General features: G+C 41.0%; 1 protein-coding gene across 1 annotated transcript in view; it reads right to left on the reverse strand.

The window, feature by feature from the left end:
* The window catches only part of LOC142144421 (plasminogen-like), a 104,861-nt gene that overhangs the window by 48,178 nt on the left and 31,538 nt on the right, over positions 1–25,145 (reverse strand). Inside the window, exons 8-10 of the mRNA XM_075203262.1 lie at positions 24,487–24,649; positions 23,060–23,181; positions 3,683–3,848 (exon numbers count right to left, since the gene is read on the reverse strand). Coding sequence (XP_075059363.1) covers positions 3,683–3,848; positions 23,060–23,181; positions 24,487–24,649 — 451 coding nt within the window. The remainder of the gene's footprint in view (positions 1–3,682; positions 3,849–23,059; positions 23,182–24,486; positions 24,650–25,145) is intronic.

The raw sequence follows: 25,145 nt of genomic DNA on the forward strand, positions 1-25,145 counted from the left end.
CGTTTGTGAAATTTCATCCCTGCTGGATATTTAATGATCAACTGTAAGTGACTTAATTAGCAAGTGGAACCATTAAGGAACAACAGCAACTCAGCCATGAAGCAGAAGACCATGTAAAATCACAGAGTGGGGTCAACAACTGCTAAGGTGCATGATGCATAAAGGTCTCCAACGGTTTGATGATTCCATAGCTGAAGAGTTTTGAACTTCCACTGGCATTAATGTAAGCACAAAAACTGTGCAGCGGGAGCTTAATTCCATGGCGGAGCAGCTGCCTGCAAGCCTCACATCACCAAGAACAATGCCAAGCGTCTAATGGAGTGGCGTAAAGCATAATCATCAACATTTATTTATATAGCGCCAGCAAATTCCGTAGCGCTTTACAATTGGGAACAAACCTTAATAAGACAATACTGGGTAATACATACAGATCGAGAGGTAAGAGAACCCTGCTCGAAAGCTTACAATCTTTAGGACAATGGGAGTTTGAAACACAAGGGCATGTGCTACATCATATTGCACAATGGACCAGCCAGACTGCAAAGGTAAAAGTACTGAGTGGGCTGTGTGTGTTGCAATGTTGGTCAGAAGGTTGTTGTCTTGCGTTAGCAGTGTAGAGGATGGTAATAGGGTAATCTAGGGAAATTAAGATGATGGTTGAGGAATATCATAACCTTGTCTGAAGAAGTGGGTTTTCAGTGAACGCTTGAAGGTTTGAAGACTAGAGGAAAGTCTTACTGTGCGTGGGAGGGAATTCCATAAAGTAGGTGCAGCCCAGAAAAAATCCTGTAACCGAGAATGGGAGGATGTGATGAGAGTGGAGGAGAGACGTAGATCTTGTGCAGAACAGAGGTGTCGAGTAGGGAGATATTTCGAGACAAGTGAGGAAATGTATGTCGGTGCAATTTGTTGATGGCCTTGTATGTTAGTAGAAGAATTTTATATTGGATTCGTTGAAATACAGGCAGCCAATGTAGAGACTGACAGAGTGGCTCAGCAGAGGAATAACGGTTTGCAAGGAAAATCAGTCTAGCCGCTGCGTGCAAAATAGATTGTATGGGTTCAAGTCTGACTTTGGGAAGACCAGTAAGGAGGGAATTGCAATAGTCGATGCGGGAGATGATGAGTGCATGAATTAATGTTTTTGCTGTGTCTTGTGTCAGATATGTGCGTATTATGTAAATGTTCTTTAGGTGTATGTAACATGATTTAGATATAAAGTTGATGTGGGGAATAAACGACAGTTTTGCATTATGCCAACTGTGAAGTTTGGTGGAGAGGGATAATGGTATGAGGCTGACTTTCATGGTTTGGGCTAGGCCCCATATTTCCAGTGAAGGACAATCTTAATGCTTCAGCATACCAAGTAATTTTGGACAATGCTATGCTTCCAAATTTGTGGCAACAGTTTGGGGAAGGTCTTTTTCTATTCCAACATGACTGTACCTCAGTGCAAAAAAGCAAGGACTACAAAGACATGGCTTGATGAGTTCAGTGTGGAAGAACTTGACTGGCCCACACAGAGTCCTGCCCTTAAACCCTTTGAACACCTTTAGGATGAACTGGAACGGAGATTGCGAGCCAGGCCTTCTCTTCCAACATCGGTGCCTGACCTGATAACTGCTCTACAGAATGAATGGGCACACATTCCCACAATAAACACTCCAACATCTTGTGGAAAGCCTTACAAGAAGAGTGGGAGACCAACTCCATATTAAAGTAAATATGTATTTGAATACAATGTCATTACAGTCCCTGATGGCATAATGGTCAGGAATCCAAATACTATTGTCTATATAGTGTGTATTTATATATATATATATATATATATATATATATATATATATATATATATATATATTTTATATATACACCCAGCACTCGGACGTTTCAGGCATTTGTGACAATAGAAATTAATTTACACTTGCGCTTTATGCAGATTATACTCTCCTCACCCTCATCTCCCAAAATTGTTTGCTTCCCAAATACATATAGCTTACACTCTGGTAATAAATTCAATCCTTCTAAAAGTTCTAGATCTAAACAGCTCATAACCCACCTCTTCTTACTCTCCTACCCCCCCCCTCCTAGACCCCCACTTTGCTCCCTATCTCGCATATCTTCCTTGTCTAATAAAGACTCTTACTGACTCCCTGCCCACCTCTGAGTCTTCATTCCTGAATAAGACATGAGTCATTCCCTATTTCCTTATTCTTCCTTCTATTTTAAATAATGCAGGACACCGCTGTATAGTCTCCATTATTTATATATTTATATTTTATACCTGATATCTAATCTGTACTGTCACTGTCTTGTATAACAAGATGTCTTGGCATTTTACTCTGATTCTGGAGGGATCTCTGGAGTGGAGACAAACTGGACAGCATCTTACAGAGAGGTCTGAAACCAGCAGACCCTGAGGACCTCAGGGACAGCTTGGAAAGGCAGCAAAGAGTTTGAGAGCGGTACTTCCATTGAGACGTCGGTCCGTGGTTAAGAAATATCGTCTATTGCGGTCGCCGTATTGTCCGTTCCTGACTTATTAGGCGGAGCTGAGATTCCCCCTTGGAGACCCTGATACAGATAAGCCAGTTTTACACTATTTTCTGGTACGCTCCCAATTATTGGGTTTTTTATATTTATCTGGTATACATAAATTACTACACTATATAGCTCCTTTATCTCTATTTATCTGGTTGATTGGAGTCTGAGAGCAGTGTATACACTTGGAACGTCTGCCGTATCTAAGAAATATCGTTCGTGGTTCCTGTTTGTCCGTTCCTGATCTACTAGGCGGAGCTGGGATTCCCCCCTGTAGACCCCGATACAGATAAGCTGGTTTTATATTACTCTCTGGTACGCCTTTATCTATTGATTTGTATTATCTGATGAACTGAATTTTTATACACCTTTTGCACATTTCTGTCCTCTGATGACAATGAATTGTAGCTGTGATACAGCAGCCTAGCAAGTGTGTACGAGTTGCACATGAACTTTTCTATTCCACCCTGTTTTTAGAGTGGAATCCTGCACATTCATGTTTTGATATGACTGGTTACTCTGTCTTACATTTGGATTAAGACTGGATGAATTGTATATCTTGTTGAATACCAACCCAGAGATTTGTACTGAATCCATATGCTTATTTATTATTTACCCACCTTGTTCAGTAATATCTGTTAACATCACCATTGCGCCTTCATTCTGTTGTACCTATGCCATTCTATTTCGGCCTTACCAGCCAGTGTTTTGAAGGAAGGCTGCCTCCTTACATGGAAGAGGTGTATATGTGGGATTGAATTGATTTAGTTATTTATACAATACTGTGTTGAGCGCCAGTGTTTACATCTTGTCTGCTACATCTATTCCATTATTTATATATTTATATTTTATACCTGATATCTAATCTGTACTGTCACTGTCTTGTATAACAAGATGTCTTGGCATTTCAAAGGATTCAGTGTTGATAAAACATATTGCAAATTAATGTGAGAATTCTTTAATGTGTATAAAATTTGGCACAGCTTTATTAAAAAGTATATAAGTAGAAGATCCTTCTATAGCATTTATATAATTTTTAATTTTAAACAGGTATACATGGATGTAGCAAGAGAAACCTTAAAAAAAACCTTAGTAAAAATCAAATGTTTTTATATATTTGTTTGAAGAAAACTTTACTTACGCATTTGGAAATTTTTCAGTTGTTACTAAATGTGCGTGCGGCACATGGGAGCTCCAGGGTTGACATCTTTTTCCAGAAATGGTCATGTAAGTTGAACCCCTGTAAGTAGCACCATTTCCCTCGTAACATTCTGAGACCGCAGTGGGTGTGGTAGGTACAGGAGTAACTGAAAAAAAATGTTTCCTTCACATCAGTGCAACCCTGTTTTATTCGTTAAATATTTAATATAGGATTCCCTGCACATACACAATTATACAACATATGCATATATATATTATTTTCAGTTTTCATTTAACATTTATGAAGCCCCACAATTAAGTATTTAATGCCTATTCACTTCCCAGTGAATATTGGTGTTAAATTGAAGTTCTACATCTACCTAAAATCGAACAGATGTGGCAACCTGGTCTTTCTGAAAAAGACAACAATTCTTTACGTTTCTAGTCATCCTGATACCCACCAGTATAATAAGAATGGAACAATACTGTCTGACAACATTGCTACGCCAGGACATTCAATGAATACTTTGCAGGTTATGCTATTTCCTTATTGGTACAGCATAACCGCAACCAGAATTCAGATACTCTGTTTGAGCATAAGTTCATATTTATCTCAGTATGTGAAGTGGAAGTTGAAAACAAGCTTACATTGCTCAAAATTAACTATCAATGGACCTGACCAATAGCAAAGTTCCTATGCCTTAGTGATTCAGTCATTGTTAAACCTTAATGCCTCCTTACCAAATTTTCTTTTGTTGTTTAGAAATATTGCTGACAGAAGCATTATTTCAAACTATAGACCTATTTCTTCACTGACCACATTATCCAAGCTCATGGAAACATCCCCAAACCAGCAGGTTCTACAAAACAACATATTTCCTTAGTCCATTTCAATCTGGATTTTGACCAAACCATTCCACGCCAACACCTGTTAAATATCTGCAATGAAATTCATGGAATGGGGGAAGTGATCAGTTGATTGGTGCTTTATTTCTAGGTTTTGTAAAAACTTTTGATCTGACCTAAAAATGTATTACCCCTAATGTATGGTCTATAGCAAATTAAAACACATATCTCACATCAGTATTATACTTAGTTATCTGGCTTGTTCTTAATATTCATTTGTTTTGCATGTAGACCATAATATCCAAAATGTATTCCAAACTGTGCTTGCTATATAGAAACAAATCCTGCCTTGCTCCCATGGCCAGAAAGCACATTGCACAAAAGATGTTAATGCCAAATATATATTATGTAGATGTAGTTTATGGTACTGCCTCTAAAATTCACCTTAGCAAGCTTTATACCCTTTACAACTGTATATGTTGTTTTGTTTTGCTTTGTAAATACACCCTCTTGAGACATGCTCTCAGATCTATGATGGCTATTCTTGGACTTAGAGTTCAATTTGCCTATTTGTCCTTCAAATATTTTATGGACAAACTAATCAGTTATGTAAACAGATTTCATTTCCATGGAGCTAACTGTACTTACCGCACAAGATCTACCTCCAGAATCCTGCCTATAAGACTTATGGATGCACTGCCTTCTCTTAAATAGAGGATAATTCCCCTTTCTGGAAAAACCTACATAAGTTACTTCATTCTGCCACTGTTTTTCAACATTTTTTGCTATTTAGCTCTATAAAAATGTTTAGGATTGTAACTCTTAATGCCTTTTGTCTAGAGATGAGAGGGCTCGGATATCTGAAATCCGAGCCCACCCGAACGTTGCCGATCCGAGCCGGATCCGGGTATTCCCGCCAATTGCAAAACTGAAACCGAGGCTCTGAGTCATAATCCCGCTGTCGGATCTCGCGATACTCGTATTCTATAAATTCCCCGCTAGCCGCCGCCATCTTCACTCGGGCATTGATCAGGGTAGAGGGAGGTTGTGTTAGGTGGTCCTCTGTCCTGCTATATCTCGTGCTGTGCTGTGCTGTGCTGTGCTATGCTGTGCTGTTCAGTTCTGTGCTGTGCTGTGATGTGCTGTGCTGTGCTGTGCTGTGCTGTGTTCTGCTCAGTCCAGTGATGCTGTGTCCTGTGCTCTGTCCTTCTGAGTTCAGTGGTGCTGCTGGGTCCTGTACAGTGTCCTGTTCAGTCCAGTGGTGCTATGTCCTGTGCTCTGTCCTTCTAAGGGCATTGTTATTTCCCCATTAATCCCAAGTTATAAATTTTTTTTAAAAAAGTTATGAAAAAAATAAAAAAAAAATAATTATAAAAAAAAGAAATTAAAAAAAAATATCCAAAAACAATCATGCAGTATAAGTTCATTGGTACTGTATATTACAAAGTTCACTGATTCTGCAGTATAAGTCCAGTGGTACTGCAATATTACAAAGTTCACTGATTCTGCAGTATAAGTCCATTGTTACTGCTATATTACAAAGTTCACTGATTCTGCAGCATAAGTCCATTGGTACTGCTATATTACAAAGTTCACTGATTCAGCAGTATAAGTCAAGTGGTACTGCTATATTACAAAGTTCACTGATTCAGCAGTATAAGTCCAGTGGTACTGCAATATTACAAAGTTCACTGATTCTGCAGTATAAGTCCATTGGTACTGCTATATTACAAAGTTCACTGATTCTGCAGTATAAGTCCATTGGTACTGCTATATTACAAAGTTCACTGATTCAGCAGTATAAGTCCAGTAGTACTGCTATATTACAAAGTTCACTGATTCAGCAGTATAAGTCCAGTGGTACTGCAATATTACAAAGTTTTACTGATTCTGCAGTATAAGTCCATTGGTACTGCTATATTACAAAGTTCACTGATTCAGCAGTATAATTCCAGTGGTACTGCTATATTACAAAGTTCACTGATTCAGCAGTATAAGTCCAGTGGTACTGCTAAATTACAAAGTTCACTGATTCTGCAGTATAAGTCCATTGGTACTGCTATATTACAAAGTTCACTGATTCAGCAGTATAATTCCAGTGGTACTGCTATATTACAAAGTTCACTGATTCAGCAGTATAAGTCCAGTGGTACTGCTATATTACAAAGTTCACTGATTCAGCAGTATAAGTCCAGCAGTACTCTCCTACACTTGAAAGCTTGAGCCTTTAAATGAAAAAGTCACTCTTCATTGCACGAATATTTGCAACAGGGACAGTTTTTTTGTTAACAAAGTCAACAAATAACACTTCGACCCTGTCTGTCTTTCACATACTTGATGGGATCTCAATGATGAATGCTCTGTACCATGGTCGTCTAAAACAAGAGGTATTGACGTGCTTGAACTACTGTAGTGTTTATAACTTATAAACACTACACTTGAAAGCTTGAGCCTTTAAATGAAAAAGTCACTCTTCATTGCACGAATATTTGCAACAGGGACAATTTTTTGGTTAACAAAGTCAACAAATAACACTTTGACGCTGTCTGTCTTTCACATACTTGATGGGATCTCAATGATGAATGCTCTGTACCATGGTCGTCTAAAACAAGAGTTATTGACGTGCTATAACTACTGTAGTTTTTATAAATTATAAACACTACACTTGAAAGTTGGAGGAGGTATTGTGGCCCCGGTACCAAATTGGGTACCGGGGCCACTCCACTATGCAGTCCAGATAGAGGCGTATCAGATATTAAACAACGTTGACTGTTGCTGCCAAATCATAAATTAATGAAAATGACCTGTCATCGTCAAAAACAAGAGGTATTGACACGCTCAAATTACACCCTGTATATGCTGCAGAGGATGTAGGAGCAGGCAGCTGTGCAGTGGAATTCAGACCATTTGAAGGCGGAGGTATTGTGGCCCCGGTACCAAATTGTGTACCGGGACCACTGCACTATGCAGTCCAGAAAGCTACCTCGGTGAAACGTTTTGGACTAAAAACAATATTGTGAGGTGTGAGGTGTTCAGAATAGACTGGGAATTAGTGGAAATGATTGTTATTGAATGTTATTGAGGTTAATAATAGCGTAGGAGTGAAAATAAACCAAAAAACTTGATTTTAACACTTTTTATGTTTTTTTCAAAATAAATCCGAATCCAAAACCTTAAATCCGAACCAAAACCTTTCTTCAGGTGTTTTACGAAACAAATCCGAACCCAAAACCTCAAGCAAATCCGAATCCAAAACACAAAACACGAGACACCAAAAGTGGCCGGTGCATATCCCTACTTTTGTCTGTAATTATGTCACGACTGTATATGATGTATTCAAGATCTACTTGAACATGAGATGTGATTCTCAATGTATTTATTCCTGGAAAATATTTAATAAAGATAAGTACCCCAGTATGAGTATTCCATAAATGTCCCAGGTCCCACTGCCTACAGACTTTATTGCAGCAATGCCCCAGTATCTCACTTACTAAAAGAAAGTGCTACCATACTCTCTGCTTTTACAGATGCTTTCACAAATTAGAGATGGTCAGTTGTGCAGAGGTTTATACATCTGAAGAGGTGCATAGTACAAGTTACATAAAAGTGCAACCTCTTACCACTTTACAACCTTCATATTCATATTTATTGTAATGGCAGATGGTGGTGCATTACATTTATTACGATAGGGCATGGGTGGAGTGGTGCGTTTATTGTGATAGAGGAGGGGGGAGTGGAGCATTAATTGTGGTTGAGGAAGGGGGCATTTACTGTGCAGAGGGAGGGGGGCAATGTACTGTGGAGAGGGAGGGAAGAATGTATGGTGAAGAGAGAGGGGGCCATATACGATGAAGGGGGGGGGCTGCCAGATTAATTAGTACTGGACCCCACAGTTTCTGATGGCAGTCCTGCTGGTACCACCAGTTTTTTTGGTACTAATGGCACCATGAATTCCCTGGCAATGACTTAAAATCATGCCAACATACACCAAAAAACTGGGCCATTTTCAGATTCCACTTTCACCACTCATTCTAGGAATGAGGTGAATGCTTCCCAGCAAGAGAACAACTTTCAGGATATAGTACAGCTCATAGGTAGGCAGTTGTCTACACAGCAGTATCCTTCAAATTTACATTTCAAAGATGAATACAGAATGGGTATATGGGAGCCAGCTTAAAGCCACCTCTATGTCAGTCTTTGCATTAATGCTCCTTTACCACATTTGTTTGCTATGTACACTGCATTGTTAAGAGACTTCTATACTACCCTGTGTGAAGGTACCAAGTTTATCTGGCCCAACTATACTCAATTCGTTCCCTATACTAGTAAAGTATACTCAGTACCTTGTAGAGGTTCACCAATCACTCAGGCAAACCATTTATCAAGTGGAATGGTACTTTTATTATTTTAGAATACACCAAAATAAAAATACACTTTAATAAAATGCCAGACAGGTTTAACACACATTCTGTCCCCTAGCCCTCTTTAGCTCAGAGGACTATAGTCACCATTTGCCCCAATTGTCTTCCCCTCTATCAGTGTGGTAGGAATCTGATACAAAGTCTAACTGCTCCAGCAAGCCCACTAAGCTATCTGGACATCCATTGGAGTAATGAGACTAGTAGTACAGCTAGGGGCAACAGGCTTCTGAACACAATAAAAGACCATTAAATGTCCAAAATAGTAGAGGAACCATCTAGAAACCGGACTATACTGGACCTAATAATAACAAATAATGTGGGTGTAATATCAACTAGGGAGCACTTGGAAAACAGTGATCATAATATTGCCTCATATGAAATTAGTTTCCAGAAGGAACAGTATAAGCAATCCACTAGGACTTTAGCAAGGCAAATTCTAATAGGCTTAAGGAATCTATACAGGACATAGGCTGTGGACACAGTTTTTGAATGAAAAAAATACAGGAAAAATATTAGCTGTCTTTATAATGTTGTTGGAAACATATACCTATAAGTTCATTCCTATGGGAAACAAATGTAAACGAATCAAGTCTAAACCAATTTGGCTAAATATAGAGGGAAGGGAAGAAATGAAAAGGAAAAAGTGTACATTTAAATTGTTTAAGTCTGAAGGAACTGAGGAGCCTTCTGTATCAACAAGGAATATAATAAAACATGCAAATTGGAATTTATATTGGATAAATTATAAAATGAAAAACAACTTACAAAAGAAAGTAAGACAAACCCTAACAAGATGTTTAAGTCTATAGATGGCAACAGGATTAAAAAAGACAATATATGATCCCTAAGAAGTGAGATGGGTGAATTAATTAATGATAATAAGGAAAAAGTAGAGGTATTAAACATTTTCTTTCCTTCAGTATTTACTAGAAAGGAACAAGGTAGGAATAATACATAATAATGGAAATGCATCCGTACCATTAATTAATACTTGGCTGACAAAGGAAGAAGTCCAAAGGCAACTGAATAAAATTAAGATAAATAAAGCTCCAGGTCCAGATGGCATACACCCAAGGGTTCTTAGGGAGCTAAACTCAGAAATAGCTAGACCGCTACTCTTCATTTTACTTAGTTGATGAGGTTGAAAAAAGACACCAGTCCATCAAGTTCAACCTATTTTGGATCTCCTGCATTCCTGCACTTATATTTGAAATTGATCCAGAGTAAGCAACCGCCAATCTGTTTCAATTGTGAAAATAACCTCAGACCCAATATTGCAGTCCTATTTTTACCCTATATCCACTACTATCCTTCATTTTAATTATCCCTGGATACATTTGTCTAACCCTTTCTTAAACATATCTATCTATGGGAACTTTTTACCCCAAGGGCTGTACAGAGGACACGTAGTCACCCCCTAAGGTTAGAGGAGAGGAAGTCTCACAACCAGCAAAGAAAGGGGTTCATTACAGTAAGGGCAGTGAAGATATGGAATTCACTGCGAGGGAAGGTTGTGATGGCAGATGGCAGATATGTTCAAGAAAGGGTTAGACAAATTTGTAGCAGAAAAGGGTCTCCAGGGTTACGACCGTTAGTTAAAATGAAAGATATTAGTGGATCCAGGGAGCAATAGGACTGCAATATTGGGTTAGGAGAGATTTTCCTCTTTTGAAACATATTGGCGGTTGTTTCATCTGGATCAATTTCAAATTAAAGATTGCCATATAAGATAAGCCATTGCCTAATAGGGGTTGACCATTTACCCAACATTAATAACAGCAACAGATCCATATACTTGGCATAGATGTAACCTCATGACAGAGCTGCAACCTCATGGCATAGCTAGGTGTACTATCTTTCTCTGTTGGAATGCCTCACCATAATACCACTCAATTAACCCTCCATAGCCCCTGCAATTATTGCATGTGCTGTTTGCTGACTACCCACCTCTTCTTCAAATTCCCACAGATCCTAACAATGCAACTTTTTTTTAACTTCTCAGTGCCTGACACTAATTGTGGGCCTGAAACGTGTGAAGACCCTGTTAAAGAGACTATAAATTAGTTGTCACTTGATGATACCATTGTCCCACTTCCTGGCCATTCTTGACTGCCACCTTCTTAAGTTGACACTGCATCCCCAGATTGGTAGATGCAGCCTCCTTTACTCTCTATCTCGCACCTGGGGGTAAATGTATCAACCTGCGCTTTATGAAAGTCGCCGATATTCTGCGACTTTGCAGGGCAAAACGGCAATGTCTTTACAGGCAAAACTTGACATAAAGACATTGGAATTTGAAATCTGCCATGCAAAGTCGGCGAATATTGGCGACTTTCAAAAAGCCCAGATTTATACATTTACTCCCTTGCCTACTTTCTCCTTGATTTTTGGTTAATGGGAATCAGCTCTGAGCCCTCTGCCCCTATCATTATATGAGGTTTCTGAAACACTCTCACTCCAGGAATCAAGACCTGACTAGTTCAGGGAAGTTTCAATCAAACTGTGGATTCCTTCATCTATTGCTGGCAAGACCCTGACAGTTAACTCAACTGGCCCAGTTAGGGCAGCAGAGGTCACTCCTGCTTACCTTGCTAATGCTTGTGAGCTGAATTCCCCACTTCCAAAGAACAGCTCTGAAAATAACCACTTTGAACATTTTTCTGTAATCACTGCGACTAAAGCTGCCTCCCAACCTGCTTCAGAACCTGTAGCCATCTTCATTTTCCAGTGATTGCAGAGTGCATTGAATAATGGCACGTGTAAGAAAGCAAAAAACGATCTGCCAGAGGCTACTGATAACTCAATGTGTGCTGTTGGATAGTGGAGGGGGTGAGTGCACCTTCTGATTTTGTATATCACTGTAGCACTGGACATGCTTCTACTCGGCCCCTTCATTAACATGCCTATTCCAAGCTTGCAAAAGTCCCCAAATATCGTACCTACTCTGCCTATGAGGGAAACTTTCAGTTCCTCCTTGAGGAACAATGAGACCTCCTCTGTTTGCTTTCTAAAATATGCTTCATCTTCTCAGCTCATAGACTTTCCTTTATTATATATTTATTTCTAGCTGGGATTTCTTTTCTCATTATCTATGCATGCATGTATTGAACAGTGAAATAAGGTAAATTGGAAGTCTTTTGGTTCAGCAGTTCATTTATTGCATCTGAATGAATGTGTGGGAGATAGGAGACTACCCTCTAAATCTGAAACATAGAGTTCTTCTTATCACAAGAATAGAACATTTTTGTCCATAATTTGTGACACAGCTCAAAGAGCTCTGATTATTTCCTTAAGCAGTATTTTTTCCCCTACTGTAACTTACTTGTCATGGTGCTGTGGTCTCCGAAGAGAGAACCACTTAGCTGATGCAGCTATTAGAGACAATAACATTTGGCCAAATGACTTGGGCCTGAGAGAATAGTATATAAGGGACAAAAGCCAAAGTCGATGGGTTTGAGAAGGAAGAATCATAATAAACAGGCAAACAAAACAAGACTATGTTAAGCCCCAGCAGAGAATAGAAAATCCACTGTTCATACAAAAGGGCCTATTTGACAAGTTCCTAATCTCCCAAAAACGGCCACTGCAATTTTTTAAGTAACCACTATATTTATAATTAAGGATCGCAGCAGATTTCTCCAAAATCTGCTGCGTTCCCATTGGTTTCAAGTGCAAAAGGAATCCTCAACAGTTTCAATGGGGACAGCTATTTTGCGTGATTTAACAAGCATCAAAAATCAAAGATTTTTGGAACTTCTTCCCGATGGCTTGCACGACCTGAAGATGGCGTTAGCCATTGAAGCCTATGGGGGTTGATTACGGTAGTGGGATTGTGGTAGAGGGATCCCTGCTCCCGTTTGGTCTCTTATGAGTGTGCAGCTCTCTCCCCTGTGCGATCATTTGATCATGGGTGGGGAATTCAAACTTCCTTCTGCTATATAAGAACCACTCTGACACTTGTCCAGTGTTAGAGCAACAAGCTACTACCCCAGGGTCTGACTCCTGTATCCTCTATCCTTGTGCCTTGTCTCTGTGCATTAGAATCCCTGTGTCTAACCTCTGCTTTCACCTGACTTTGCAGACTTTGCAATTTTGCAGATTGCATTGAATAACAGCAGAACCTGCCAATACCTGGCCGCTGCGTCAGCTCTTTGTGAAACTTCAGCTCTTTGGGGAGTTCGTTAGACTCCGCACCTTGGTAGTCCAGCATCAACTCTAACTGGAGGGACTTACTCGTGTGTATATAAGCTCCAGCTTACTCCCTGGTATATTGTGGATCTCTTGACTTCTGACCCCATGGCTCATCTGACCCTCCTTTGGCCTGATTCTCCTGTGGATCATCCAGTCACTTGTGCTTCCTGGCTAACCTGGTAATTCAGTCTCCTTGTGCCTGATCTTCATTTGCTAAACCTGGTAACCTTCATCAATTGTGTCTGGTCTGCAGCTCATCTGCAAATCCTGATAACCAGCATTATCAAGTACTTTTTTTCCTGTCTGCAATATAACTAAGGAACAGGGAAAGGTACAGCCAGGATAAATAGTCCTGGAGAAAGGAGAACATACAAAGGTGCACAACATGTTTTTGCCAAGAGAAGTATCCGCTTCGCAAAGTATGGCAAAGCTAATTACCCAATCCTAGCACTCCAAAATCACCCGCTTCCTTCAGAAGTGCACTCACGCTGCTGGGCGCCTCTAGAGGAAATACCACTCCCTTTCATTTTTGTCACATTCAACTCTCTCCTCAACCCTTCTCACCTTTCCTCTCCCATCCCGCTCTACTTCTGAGCTACTGATTTCGCCTCCTGTTCTCCTCCAAAGTTGAGGACATCAGACTCAAAATCTCCTCCTCCCTTCCCTCTCCTGCCATCCTCTTTGTTCCAACAATAACTAACTCTGGTGCTCTTTCCGCCCAACTTCGGGAGAAGAAGTCCACTCCCTCATTCTTTCCTCTCCCCCATCTACCTGCAACCTGGATCCAATCCCCCTCTCACCTCCTTCTCTCCTTCTCCCCCACTGCCTGCTTCTTCCTAGCAGACCTCTGCAATCTGTCACTCTTCACTGGCATCGTCCCCTCCTCCATTAAACATGCCCTTATCTCTCCTATTCTCAAAATATCCAATCTTGATCCAACCTCACTCGGTAACTACCGACCCATTTCACTTCTCCTCTATGCCTCTAAATTATTCTAACAGGTTGTCTGCAACCGTCTCACCAGACACCTCTCGGATTATTCCCTCCTCAACCCTCTCCAATACAATTTTCATCCCCTCCACTCCTATGAAACCGCCCTGGCCAAAGTAACTAGTAATCTCCTTTGGGTCAAATCCAGGGGTTACTTATCCCTGCTCATCCTCCTCGAAATCTCTGCGGCCTTTGACACTGTGGACCACCCCCTCCTGCTGCAGAACCTTCTCTCTTGGTCTCTCTGGCTCTCTCCTTGCTTGGTTCACCTCTTACCTCGCTAACTGCTCCTTTTATGTTTCCACTTCTTATTAAACCCCCCCCCTCCGACCTTCCTCTAGGAGACCCTCAAGTTTCTGTTATTGGCCCTCTACTCTTTTCGCTTTATACTTCCTCCCTGGGTGCTCTCATCTCTTCCTTCGGTCTTCAGTATCACCTTTATGCTAATGATATTCAACTCTTTATCTCCTCTTCTGATCTTACCCTCCTTCCTCTCTCACATTTCTAATTGCCTCTCCACCATCTCCTCGTGGATGTCCTCACGCTTCCTCAAAATCAACATCACTAAGACAGAACTCATTGTCTTCCCTCCTTCTAGATGCTCATACCACCTTGATCTCTCTATCCCTGTCAATGTCGCCACCATCTCTTCTGTTCCCCATCTCCACTGTCTGCTTGCGTCACCTTTGACTCATCTATCTCTTTTTCCCCCCCATATTCAAACCTATTCCCAATCCTTTTGCTTTCATCTAGGTAGCATTGCTCGCATCTGGCCCTTCCTATCTCAGGATGCCACCAAAACCATCATCCATGCAATCATCCTTTTCCGACTTGATTATTGTAATCGTCTCCTCACCGGCCTCCCCGGCTGTCACCTCGCCTCCCTTCATCCATACTTAACGCGGCTGCGAAACTCATCTTCCTTTCACAATGCTCTTCTTCTGTCTCCTCTCTCTGCCTTGCCTTACACTGGGTCCCCTTCCCCTACAGAATTATTTTCAAGCTACTTACAAGGCCCTCTCCCACACAACTGCCCCTTATCTCTCCAACCTCCTCTCCATCCACACTCCCTCATGCTCCCTGCGCTTGGCCAATGACTGCCACTTCTCTTCGACTTTGATTACATCATCCCATTTTCGAATCCAAGATTTCTCCCAAGCTGCCCCTCTCCACTGGAATGACCTCCCACGCTCCAACCAACTTTCCCCTAACTTGTGCTCCTTCAAATGGGCACTTAAAACTCACCTATTTCTCAAAGTCTACCAGCCGTACACCTAATCCTCTCTCCATTCTCATTCTCTTCACCTCTGACATCCTAACCCTTACTCACTCCTCCTGCGCTTGATCCCCTCTTCTGACTCCCCTTGTGCATGCTGTCTGCTTTCCCTCCCTCTAGTATGTAAGCTCTTACGAGCAGGGGCCTCCTCTCTCCTGTCTCCATACTAGTTCTTCTGCTCCAACTTCTCTATAATTGCTATGCCTGGAGCTTCTGGAGTCTTGGTTTACTCGGTTTTTGAACTGCACTGTTTTACCCTGTATGGTCAACTGTTTGTTTTGTGTACGGCGCTGCGGAAATCTTGTGGCGCCCTATAAACGATAATATTAATAATAATAACTAGGAAAATTAAACTTTTTTTGCATTTACACATATTTACATTAATGATGTTTATGATAACAACCAGTGCTTCATGAGGCATATTTGTCTTGTTCCATTTATTCTTAGTCAGTATTGGGACTTTTGTGAATGATTTTTTTAGTAGTACAATTCGGATTTAAATTGTGTGCCTTTTGAAGGATCGGAAAGGACAAAAATAGAAAGTACCGTATTTTAGGAGCGTTTTCTTGGACTAAAGTGTAGTGTTATGGGTTTCGTCTCAAGTAATTCTGACATGCAGCCAGGGCCGGCGGAACGCGGGGTTAGCAAGGCGGGGGGCTTTGCTCTGCCTGCCTTCCCCACTTGTCCACCGGGCCAGTAAAAAAAATTATTAAGTGCTGCATCCGGCGACGGGTCCCTCCTTCCTGCTCCCTTTTTAGTGACTGTCGAACGTGACGTCCCAACACTGTCAGTGAGGAGCGGCACAGAGGGGAGCCAGAACACTGCAGAACACTGAAGACAAAACAGAAGAGGAAGAGAATAAAACAGAAGAAAAAAAGGTCCAGTTCGACCACTGTCACAAAATAAAAAAATAATCTAATTTTAACATCCCTGCTCCAGGACCAGCCTCTTCATTCATGTGGCTGCGGATCTAAAGATCCCTCCCTTCCCATATGTGGCAGCCTCCAGTGCCTGTAATAGACACATATCACATGGGACGCACACCATGTGACAGGTGCCGTCCCATGTGTTCAGACCTGGAAGAGATAGCAGCAACTGGACCAAGGTAAGTGTGAGGGAGGAGGTAATGCTATTTTAATGTGTGAGGGAGGAGAAGGGGGATATGTTATTGTAACCTGTGAGGGAGAGGGGCATGCAGCCAGGGCCGGCTGAACGCGGGGTTAGCAAGGCGGGGGGCTTTGCTCTGCCTGCCTTCCCCACTTGTCCACCGGGCCACTATGTGCAGGTCCGTTCGGCAGAGACAGGCAGGGAGAGTGTGCTGCCCGGCTGCTCTGAGCACACTATGTGCAGGTTCGTTTGGCAGAGACAGGCAGGGAGAGTGTGCTGCCCGGAGCCTCTGATTGTGTTTAAAACACAATCAGAGCAGCCTGGCAACACACTCTCCCTGCCTGTCTCTGCCGAACGGACCTGCACATAGTGTGCAGCCGCAGGCAGCCTTAGCTGTCAAAAGGGGCGGGGACTAAATCCCCCCCGTAAAATAAAATTCTAGATCTGCCCCAATGCGCCAGCACTGCCTGCCAGAACATACATTCATGCCGCACGCCACCACTGCCTGCCAGAACATACACACTTCGCGCCACCACTGCCTGTCTGTGACTGTCGCAGGCTGATCCAAAGCCTACTAAGAGACTATAACACCATTGACAGTCCTGAGGAAGATGATTCATTTTCTGTCTCCCTCCTTCCCTATGTATCTTATTTATTCAATGTCATGTAACACTTGCCTGCAAATTCTACAGACAAGCCTGCTTGTCTTCCTCTCCATCGTTGACTATTGGAAATGGATCATCTTTAGGTGTATATTACACCCTACACTTACAGTTAAATAGAAAAAGAAGCAGCCTGCAAATACTGTACAATAAAATAGAAATGCCCAAAGCAGATGTTCTGTTTAGGTCTAGATGATTCCCATAGATTAAAATTGAAATAGAAGAAGAAGCAGCCTACAAAGACTGTACAATAAAATAGAAATGCCCAAAGCAGATGTTCTGTTTGGGTGTATACTACTCCCAAACCATATAGGTGCAAATAATGAAAAATACTGTTTAATCCCTGCTAGGCCCTCCTTAATTCTACAGCTACACACACCAATCCAGGGTGGCAGCCAACGGTCAAAAAAAAGCTATTGAAATCCATAGCACAAAAGGCAGTTTGGTGTCTGTCTGTATATTACACCCTACACTTATAGTTAAATAGAAAAAAAAATCAGCCTGCAAAGACTGGACGATCAATAGAAATGGTCAAAGCATCTTTTCTGATTGGCTCTAGATTACACCCAAACCTTATTAGTGCAAATTAGGAAAGATACAGTTTAATCCCTGGTAGGCCGTCTTTAATTCTACAGCTACACACACCAATCCAGGTTGGCAGCCAACGGTCAAAAAATAGCTATTGACATTCATAGTAAAAAAGGCAGTTTGGTGTCTGTCTGTAAATTAAACCCTACACTTATAGTTAAATAGAAAAAAAACAGCCTGCAAAGACTGGACGATCAATAGAAATGGTCAAAGCATCCTTTCTGTTTGGCCCTAGATTACACCCTACACTTGTAGTGAAATTGACAAAACAGCAGCCTGCAAAGACTGTACGTTAAATAGAAATGCCCCAAGTCCCTGTTCTCTTTGTGGGTAGATTACACCCTACACTTATAGTGAAAGTTTTTAAAAGATGTTGTCGTCATCATCTTCAGCATCATCCTCACCCTCATCAGTGTGTACATCATCATCAGAGACTATTAATTCATCTCCGCTGGAATCCGCCATTAGAGAGCTGTCAGTGCTTGGATGTTTTTGACGGTAAAGCCTTCCTCGTGGAAGAAGTAGTTCATTTTGATGAACATCATCTTTTCCACATTTTTCGGAAGTAATCTCCTACGTCGGTCACCGACAAGGTTCCCGGTTGTGCTGTATACTCTTTCAGGGTACACACTGGAGGGTGGGCAGTTTATGTATTACAAAGCAAGTTTGTACATGGATTTCAAAATGGCTTGTTTTTCTTCCCAGTATGGAAAGGGACTGTCTGACATTTCCATATCAATTAACTCTTGAAAATAATCCTCCACCACTCTTTGCAATAACTCTTGAATCATTGCGAAGCGAATTAAGTACTTGATTTACAAGGCCAACATACTTTGCGGAAATGCTTTCTTTCATCTCCTCCTTCAGTTTGTCAAGCTGCTTTTCCAATAGTCGAATTAAGGGAATGACTTGGCTCAAGCTAGCAGAGACTGAACTCACTTCACATGTAACAACTTCAAATGGTTTCAGCACCTTGCACAGCACAGAAAGGATTCCCCACTGTGCAAGAGTGAAATACATACCCCCTCCTTTCCCAATGTCATGACTTTTGCAATATGCTTGGATGGCTTTGCGCTGTTCCTCCATCCTCTGAAGCATGTACAGGGTGAAATTCCACCTTGTTAACACCTCTTGCTTAAGTTGGTGGCAGGACAAGTTAAATTGTTCTTGGAGCTGCTGCAATCTCCTACATGCTGTGGCAGAATTCCAGAAATGTCCCGAGATTTTCCGGGCCACCGAAAGCATCTCCTGCACCTCACGGTTATTTCTCAGGAAGCTCTGCACCACCAAGTTTATTGTGTGAGCAAAACATGGAATGTGATGGAATTCACCCAGCTGTAATGCCCGGTGATACAAAGAGTAGCCTGCCTGTGACAAATGTTACATAGTGGAGTACATGCTACTGCGGTTCCTGCTGGTGAAGGCGAATGACCAACCCACTGGGCTGTCACATTCATATAGTCTTTGGTATGCCCACTTCCACTTGTCCACATAACTGTGGTTAAGTGTACAGTGGGTAGAATGGAATTTCTGAGCCCAATTACTACATTTTTATGAACGCTTTGGTATAGTTGCGGAATTGCTTTATGGGAAAAATGGTGTCGCAATGGAATTTTGTAATGGGGACACAAAACATCAATTAACTGTGAAAAACCAGCTGCGTTTATTGTCGATATTGGACGCAGATCTAACACTGGCATAGTAGCCATGGCATCTGTGATCCACTTTGCGACTGGGTGACTGCTGTCATATTTGCTTCCTCTAGCAAAAGATTGTTTCACAGTTAATTGTAGTAAAGTAGTAGTGCTCTTTTTCTTGGCCTTCTTATGGGAGGAAGATTCACCCCCAGCAGCAGCAGCAGTGGGACTAATGCTCAAACATTATTCAGAGGAATCAATTATAGTGTAGGAGTCATCAAGCCTTACCAAGTGGGATGCTAACTCCGATCGTTACTGAGGATATTGATGAGGACGGTGTTGTGGGTGTAGATTGCAGCCGTCAGGATGTAGGTGACAGATGGGTCCTAGCTGATGATGGAGTGCTTGTTATTTTTTGGCCATAACTTTCAGCTTTTCACAAAACCTTGCCATGAACTCTTGTCAAATGGCGTAGCATGGATGAGGTTCCAAGATGGTTAAGGTCCCTCCCTCGACTGACTGTGGCTTGACATACACTATAAATGGCTATACAACTGGATTTGGGTAGAAATAATTCCACACATAAGAAATGGCTTTTTTGGTTTTATACCCAGGCATGACAATGGGCTTCTTCTTGTGACGTGCCAGAACTGCTGCCACTGGTGCAGGACTTACATAAACAACCTCATCCTCATCAACATCCTCATTAGCGCCCTCGTCGCCTACACAAATTTCCACCTCATCCTCTTCTAATTCCAAAGTGGCATCCTCAATTTTTATATCACCAGCTACACTCGGGCTGTTCAGGCACACATCAGCAGAAATGCTGAAAGGGTCCTTCTTTATGGGTACACTATCAGAATGGTCACGATTACACATACCACTCGTGGATGGACTTTCCTCAGGAATTGGTTTCATTTCTGATTCTGAGCATACATTTTCCTCTAATGCCTTACTGTTTTCTTGCAGCTCGGCTTTCACACGTAACAGTGGTTGAGCACCACTTTTGGACTCCAAATTACTTGGTCTTGCTTAGTAACCTTACAAGAAGAAGGCTCTGTAACATTTTCGCACTAATAGAGAAAAGCGAAGGCCTCATTCTTTCTTTGCCACTGCATGTGTAGAATGGCATGTTGGCAATTTTTTTTTCTTGCCAGTTAACTTTTCATCAGTTACAGCTCTTTTTTTCTTCCACGCGGTAAAATGTTTTTTTTTTGTGTGTTTTTTTCCCTGACTTAAAAAGACTATGTACTTTTACATAGGCGTTACCAGAGGACGTACAGGGAAGACTACCATCAGGACTGGTGCCAGCAGCTGTTTGCTGATCCTGCTCATATGTGGACTGCTGTGAATCCATTTTAATGAGACCCAAAGCACTTGTAGTGCAAATTTAGAAATATATAGTGCTGGTATATAATAATTTCAAACCTGTGAATAAGCAGCTCCACCATTTTGTGAGTGACAGAAATCTCTCTACATGGTAGTGCTGATAGTGCTGAATCTGCAGCTTACCACAGGATGTGATGGCAAACCATGTCTGTATTGCGCAAGGAACACGTCCATTAAGGTTTCTGCCTTAATCATCGTAATTTCATTGCTTTTTGGAGTTTGAGTGGAAGAGTTTCAATAGTTTGTTTAAATTTTAAATTGTATATAAGTGTGAGAAACCTTAATCAGACATGTTAAACCGCAAGGTTTTTGTCTGCGGACACACAAATATATATATATATATATATATATATATATATATATATGTAACACCCCCCTAGTGGTGTTCTAGTAAAACCCTGCACCTCAGTGAATAGAGGAGGGGTCACCTAGAGGGTAATCTAGAAGTTTCTGAAAAGTTACATAAACTGGTTACCATGGTGATAACCCAGCCCAGCCTTTGAGACCAAGTGAGAGGAAGGAGGGGCTGTCAGTAAGGGGGGATAGAGAGAGAGAGACACACAGGAGTAGAGACAAAGAGAAGACACAGGAGAGGAGAGATGGTAGCTGGGAACCTGGGAGAGTGTGGGGTGGAAGCTCCCAGGCTTCCCCAGCATTCCCTGGAAGTCTGAGCATGGTGACTGCACCAGGGCAAGGAATGTGTGCCCTGGATGAGGGGGAGAACTCCATGTCACTATAGAGAACCCAAGAGAGAGGGGACACTTTGCATGGAAGAGACCCTGGAGTAGGGTTGCAACAAGAGGCATGGTAGCTGTATTGTCAGACCCTGAGAGAACACAGAGTGAAGTGTCAGAGCCCACAGGAGACATCATTCCGCAGAGGAGGGGTGAGCTGCAGTTGAGAGGTACACAGAGTGTGTCAGAGCTGCATGGAGACGAAGCTGCCTGCCTGTTAGCATCCATGTGAGTGCCCCTGCAGAGGAGGGTGATCTGCAGTGAGTATGGAGTGTAAGAGACCTATGATTTATGTTATTTAACATCTGGATAACATTAAGAAATGTGCATGAGGAGTAATAAGATATTTGCAACCATATTCGTATTGCTCAGAACTGTGCTGGAGAGAGTAAGGAGATGTATATATTTTTCTTTATTGCTGCAACCATTATGATTATTGTGCTGGAGGAAGAGGAGTGTAAATAAAAGTTCAGTTTATCATAGAGATGGTCTGGCGCCCAAATTATTGTGACTTTTATTACACTGCACCACAAAGTGACATTACCTGTGTCCCACTAACTACAAAGAAACACCTGCATGTGCAGGGACCCCCTGATCATTTACACCCATGCCCATCAGCTAGCGAGGGCTTAAGAAGGAGGTGCACTGTGTACCCATTGCACAACACACTACACACAGTGACAGGGGGTTACATATATATATATATATATATATATATATATATATATATATATATAATATAGGCATCTTTTATGTGCAGCCTTATACAGACTGAGCAGTGTGGACAGCAAAAACTGAGACAATGGGTGAAACTTGCTACATGCTGCTCGGTGGTAATCGTATTAACGATAACCACTATTCCGACATTCTTCAGTCCTACAAAAAAAAAACGATTGCAGAAAAAACGAAGACAAAGTCTTTAAACACTTAGGGCCTGGGTCATTAAGGAAGGTAAGGCAAAAAAAAGGAGTAAATGTTCTCTGGGACAAACAATGTTAATCAATGCCAGGGATGCTGTCCATTCAGAATCACTGCCTGTCAGACTGCCGGTGCCGTCGGACATCTGGATCTTCGCATTTCAGGTAAGCCTGTTTTTAGTGTCTTCGTTTTCTCTGCATTTTTTTTTTTTTTTTAGGACTGAAGAATGTTGCATTTATCGTCGATGCAAAGCAGTACCCAACCCATGCTGCTTATGTAAGGTTATGATAATGTAATGGTGGCTGTTGCATTGTGATTGACATTGTGTTTATTTGCTCTTTAACTAATCTGATTAACGAGGGTGTGTTTATCTGCTGTACCTTGTCCAAATCAGAGAAAATATACAATATCAATCAGTGGAACTGAATTAAAGAAAATTATACAAGTTTCAACTTTGGACAGTTCAATTTGCTCTACTCTTGTGGAAATGTATTTAATAGTAGATTTATTAGTGATTATATATCAACTTAAATAACTGATGTTGAATGTATTTACCAAGATCCTATTCTGGCATCTAATCAAAAAGACAATATCAGACAAATCAAATGAATGCACTTACCAAGAGATGGTGCATCGCAGTTAGGTATTTCACAATATTCCCATCGTAATGATGAATCTGTGGTATAACACCAAGGCAATGTCTCTTCATCTGGGTTTCTGCAGTAATTTTTTTCTAGATTCCTGGAAGATAATTATTTAAGAAATAATCTAATTATGTCCCTATAGCATACAGATCAGATTTATTTTTGCACTGTGGTTGCTGGTGACATATCCCACAAATCACAGAACCAGGATGACAGCTAGAGTGCCTAAATGTGAAAATCCCATCTGTGCTCTAATCCAAAGTAATAAACTTTGAAATAAAAGGCACGCATTTGAAAGTTTTATGTAAATTCAATAAAAATATAATTTTGCTTATGTTGAAAAGACTTGTTCTTGCATGTGTTTGTAGTATGATGTCTTTTCCAATCACACAATTTAGAGTTCAAGTCATTTGAAATCCTCATATTATGAATAGGACCAGTGCTGCCAAGAGCTCACTTTCCGTCAGGAGCTCTTTAGAGCTACTTTAGTCGTGAATCAGGTTTTTTTTTCCAATCAAGGATCATTTTGGTCTATGACATATGAAGTCCACTGGATGTAGGTGAACACTAAATAGGGTGAATAAGGGATGTTTTGGGGTGTTTTTTCTTTCAATTAAAAGTTTTCTTTTGCGCACTACAGGTCCCAGTGGGCCTTAGTTACCAGGGCATGCTAACACTTGTGGTTTCCAAAGTTCCAGCATGCTCTGGCAGCCATGGGTATGCTGGTGCTTGTAGTCCTACAATCGCTAGCATGCCCAGACGCTTTATGGCAGTGCTTTTCTACTATTAAATCTTTTTTATTACCCCACAAACACCTCCCAGGGGTGTGGGAAGAGCCCTAATGTTTCAGCTATAGTGCCACAAGCACTGGCTGGCAAAGAAAACATAGTGCTGATAGTAATAAAATCGAGGGGACCACACACTTTTTGTACCCCCGATCATGCTAGTACCAGCCGAGGCTGGCAGCACAATAATTGGTTAAGCTGTTTGGGTGGAAGGGCATGCCTTTTTTTTTCTTAAATTATATTTTTATTTTTTTTAACAGTGATGGCTTAAATCTAATCCTTTATGTAAGCATTTTTATTTTATAACCTGTCAACATTCACATTCTGAATGTCGACCTTTTAACTGTGTCGACATTCTGACTATTGTGATTTTACATATAAGTCATAGAAGACAGGACATTTATACTTTTGCTGGCAAATGCATTCCTATCATATGTAGTTCACAACTTTTTGCACAAGCAACCGATAACGTGTGTGTGTGTGTGTGTGTGTGTGTGTGTGTGTACATAGCAAATACCTGCATTGTTATAAATCAGAAATCAGAATAGTTACATTAATTATAATTATTTTGTAATGTGTGAAGTATAATCCCAATTGTGAAGAATTTACGTTCTCACTTGCAAGGGTATTTTTCTGGGGTTCTTGAGTGTACATGGGGTTCCTGAGAGCTCCAGGCCTGACATGTCTTTCCTGATGCTGTGACGGCAATATTTCCTTGGTAGGATTTACCATTCCCAGACAAGCACTGCAGCCCCGGCAATGATGGTGGGGGATCAGAAGCTTTAATATGGAAGAAAAAAATAGAACTATTAATATGGATAGTTCTTACATATAAATAATACCCAACAATTGTTCTCCATAAAAAAAACACAAATTTTTATCAACTGTTGCTTTTATTTTTTTAAAATACTTAATATTTATATACAGGAAAATAATACAGATGGATCACAATTCTGTGCTAAATTGTGTAATCTGGCACTGCAGAAGTTCAGAAAAAGCACTGCATAGCGTGGAAAAACTATGATATATATTGTATGGTTAGAGGCAAACAACATGATCATAAAAAAGATCTTGTGAATATGAGATGCAATATTTTTACTATTGGAACTAATATGTGAGGACTGAAGGGTCTGCTGGGCAACCCTAACCAATTGCTCCATGACATTAACACATTTTTCACAGCACATTTGCTCGTATAGGACTCACATGTTAGGTATTTTGAAGTGAATATACAGAAAAATACAGAAAAAACACAATTCTTTTTTTTTTTTTTTTA

Source organism: Mixophyes fleayi, chromosome 3 (genome assembly GCF_038048845.1).
Source record: "Mixophyes fleayi isolate aMixFle1 chromosome 3, aMixFle1.hap1, whole genome shotgun sequence".
In the NCBI taxonomy this organism is placed as follows: Eukaryota; Metazoa; Chordata; class Amphibia; order Anura; family Limnodynastidae; genus Mixophyes; species Mixophyes fleayi.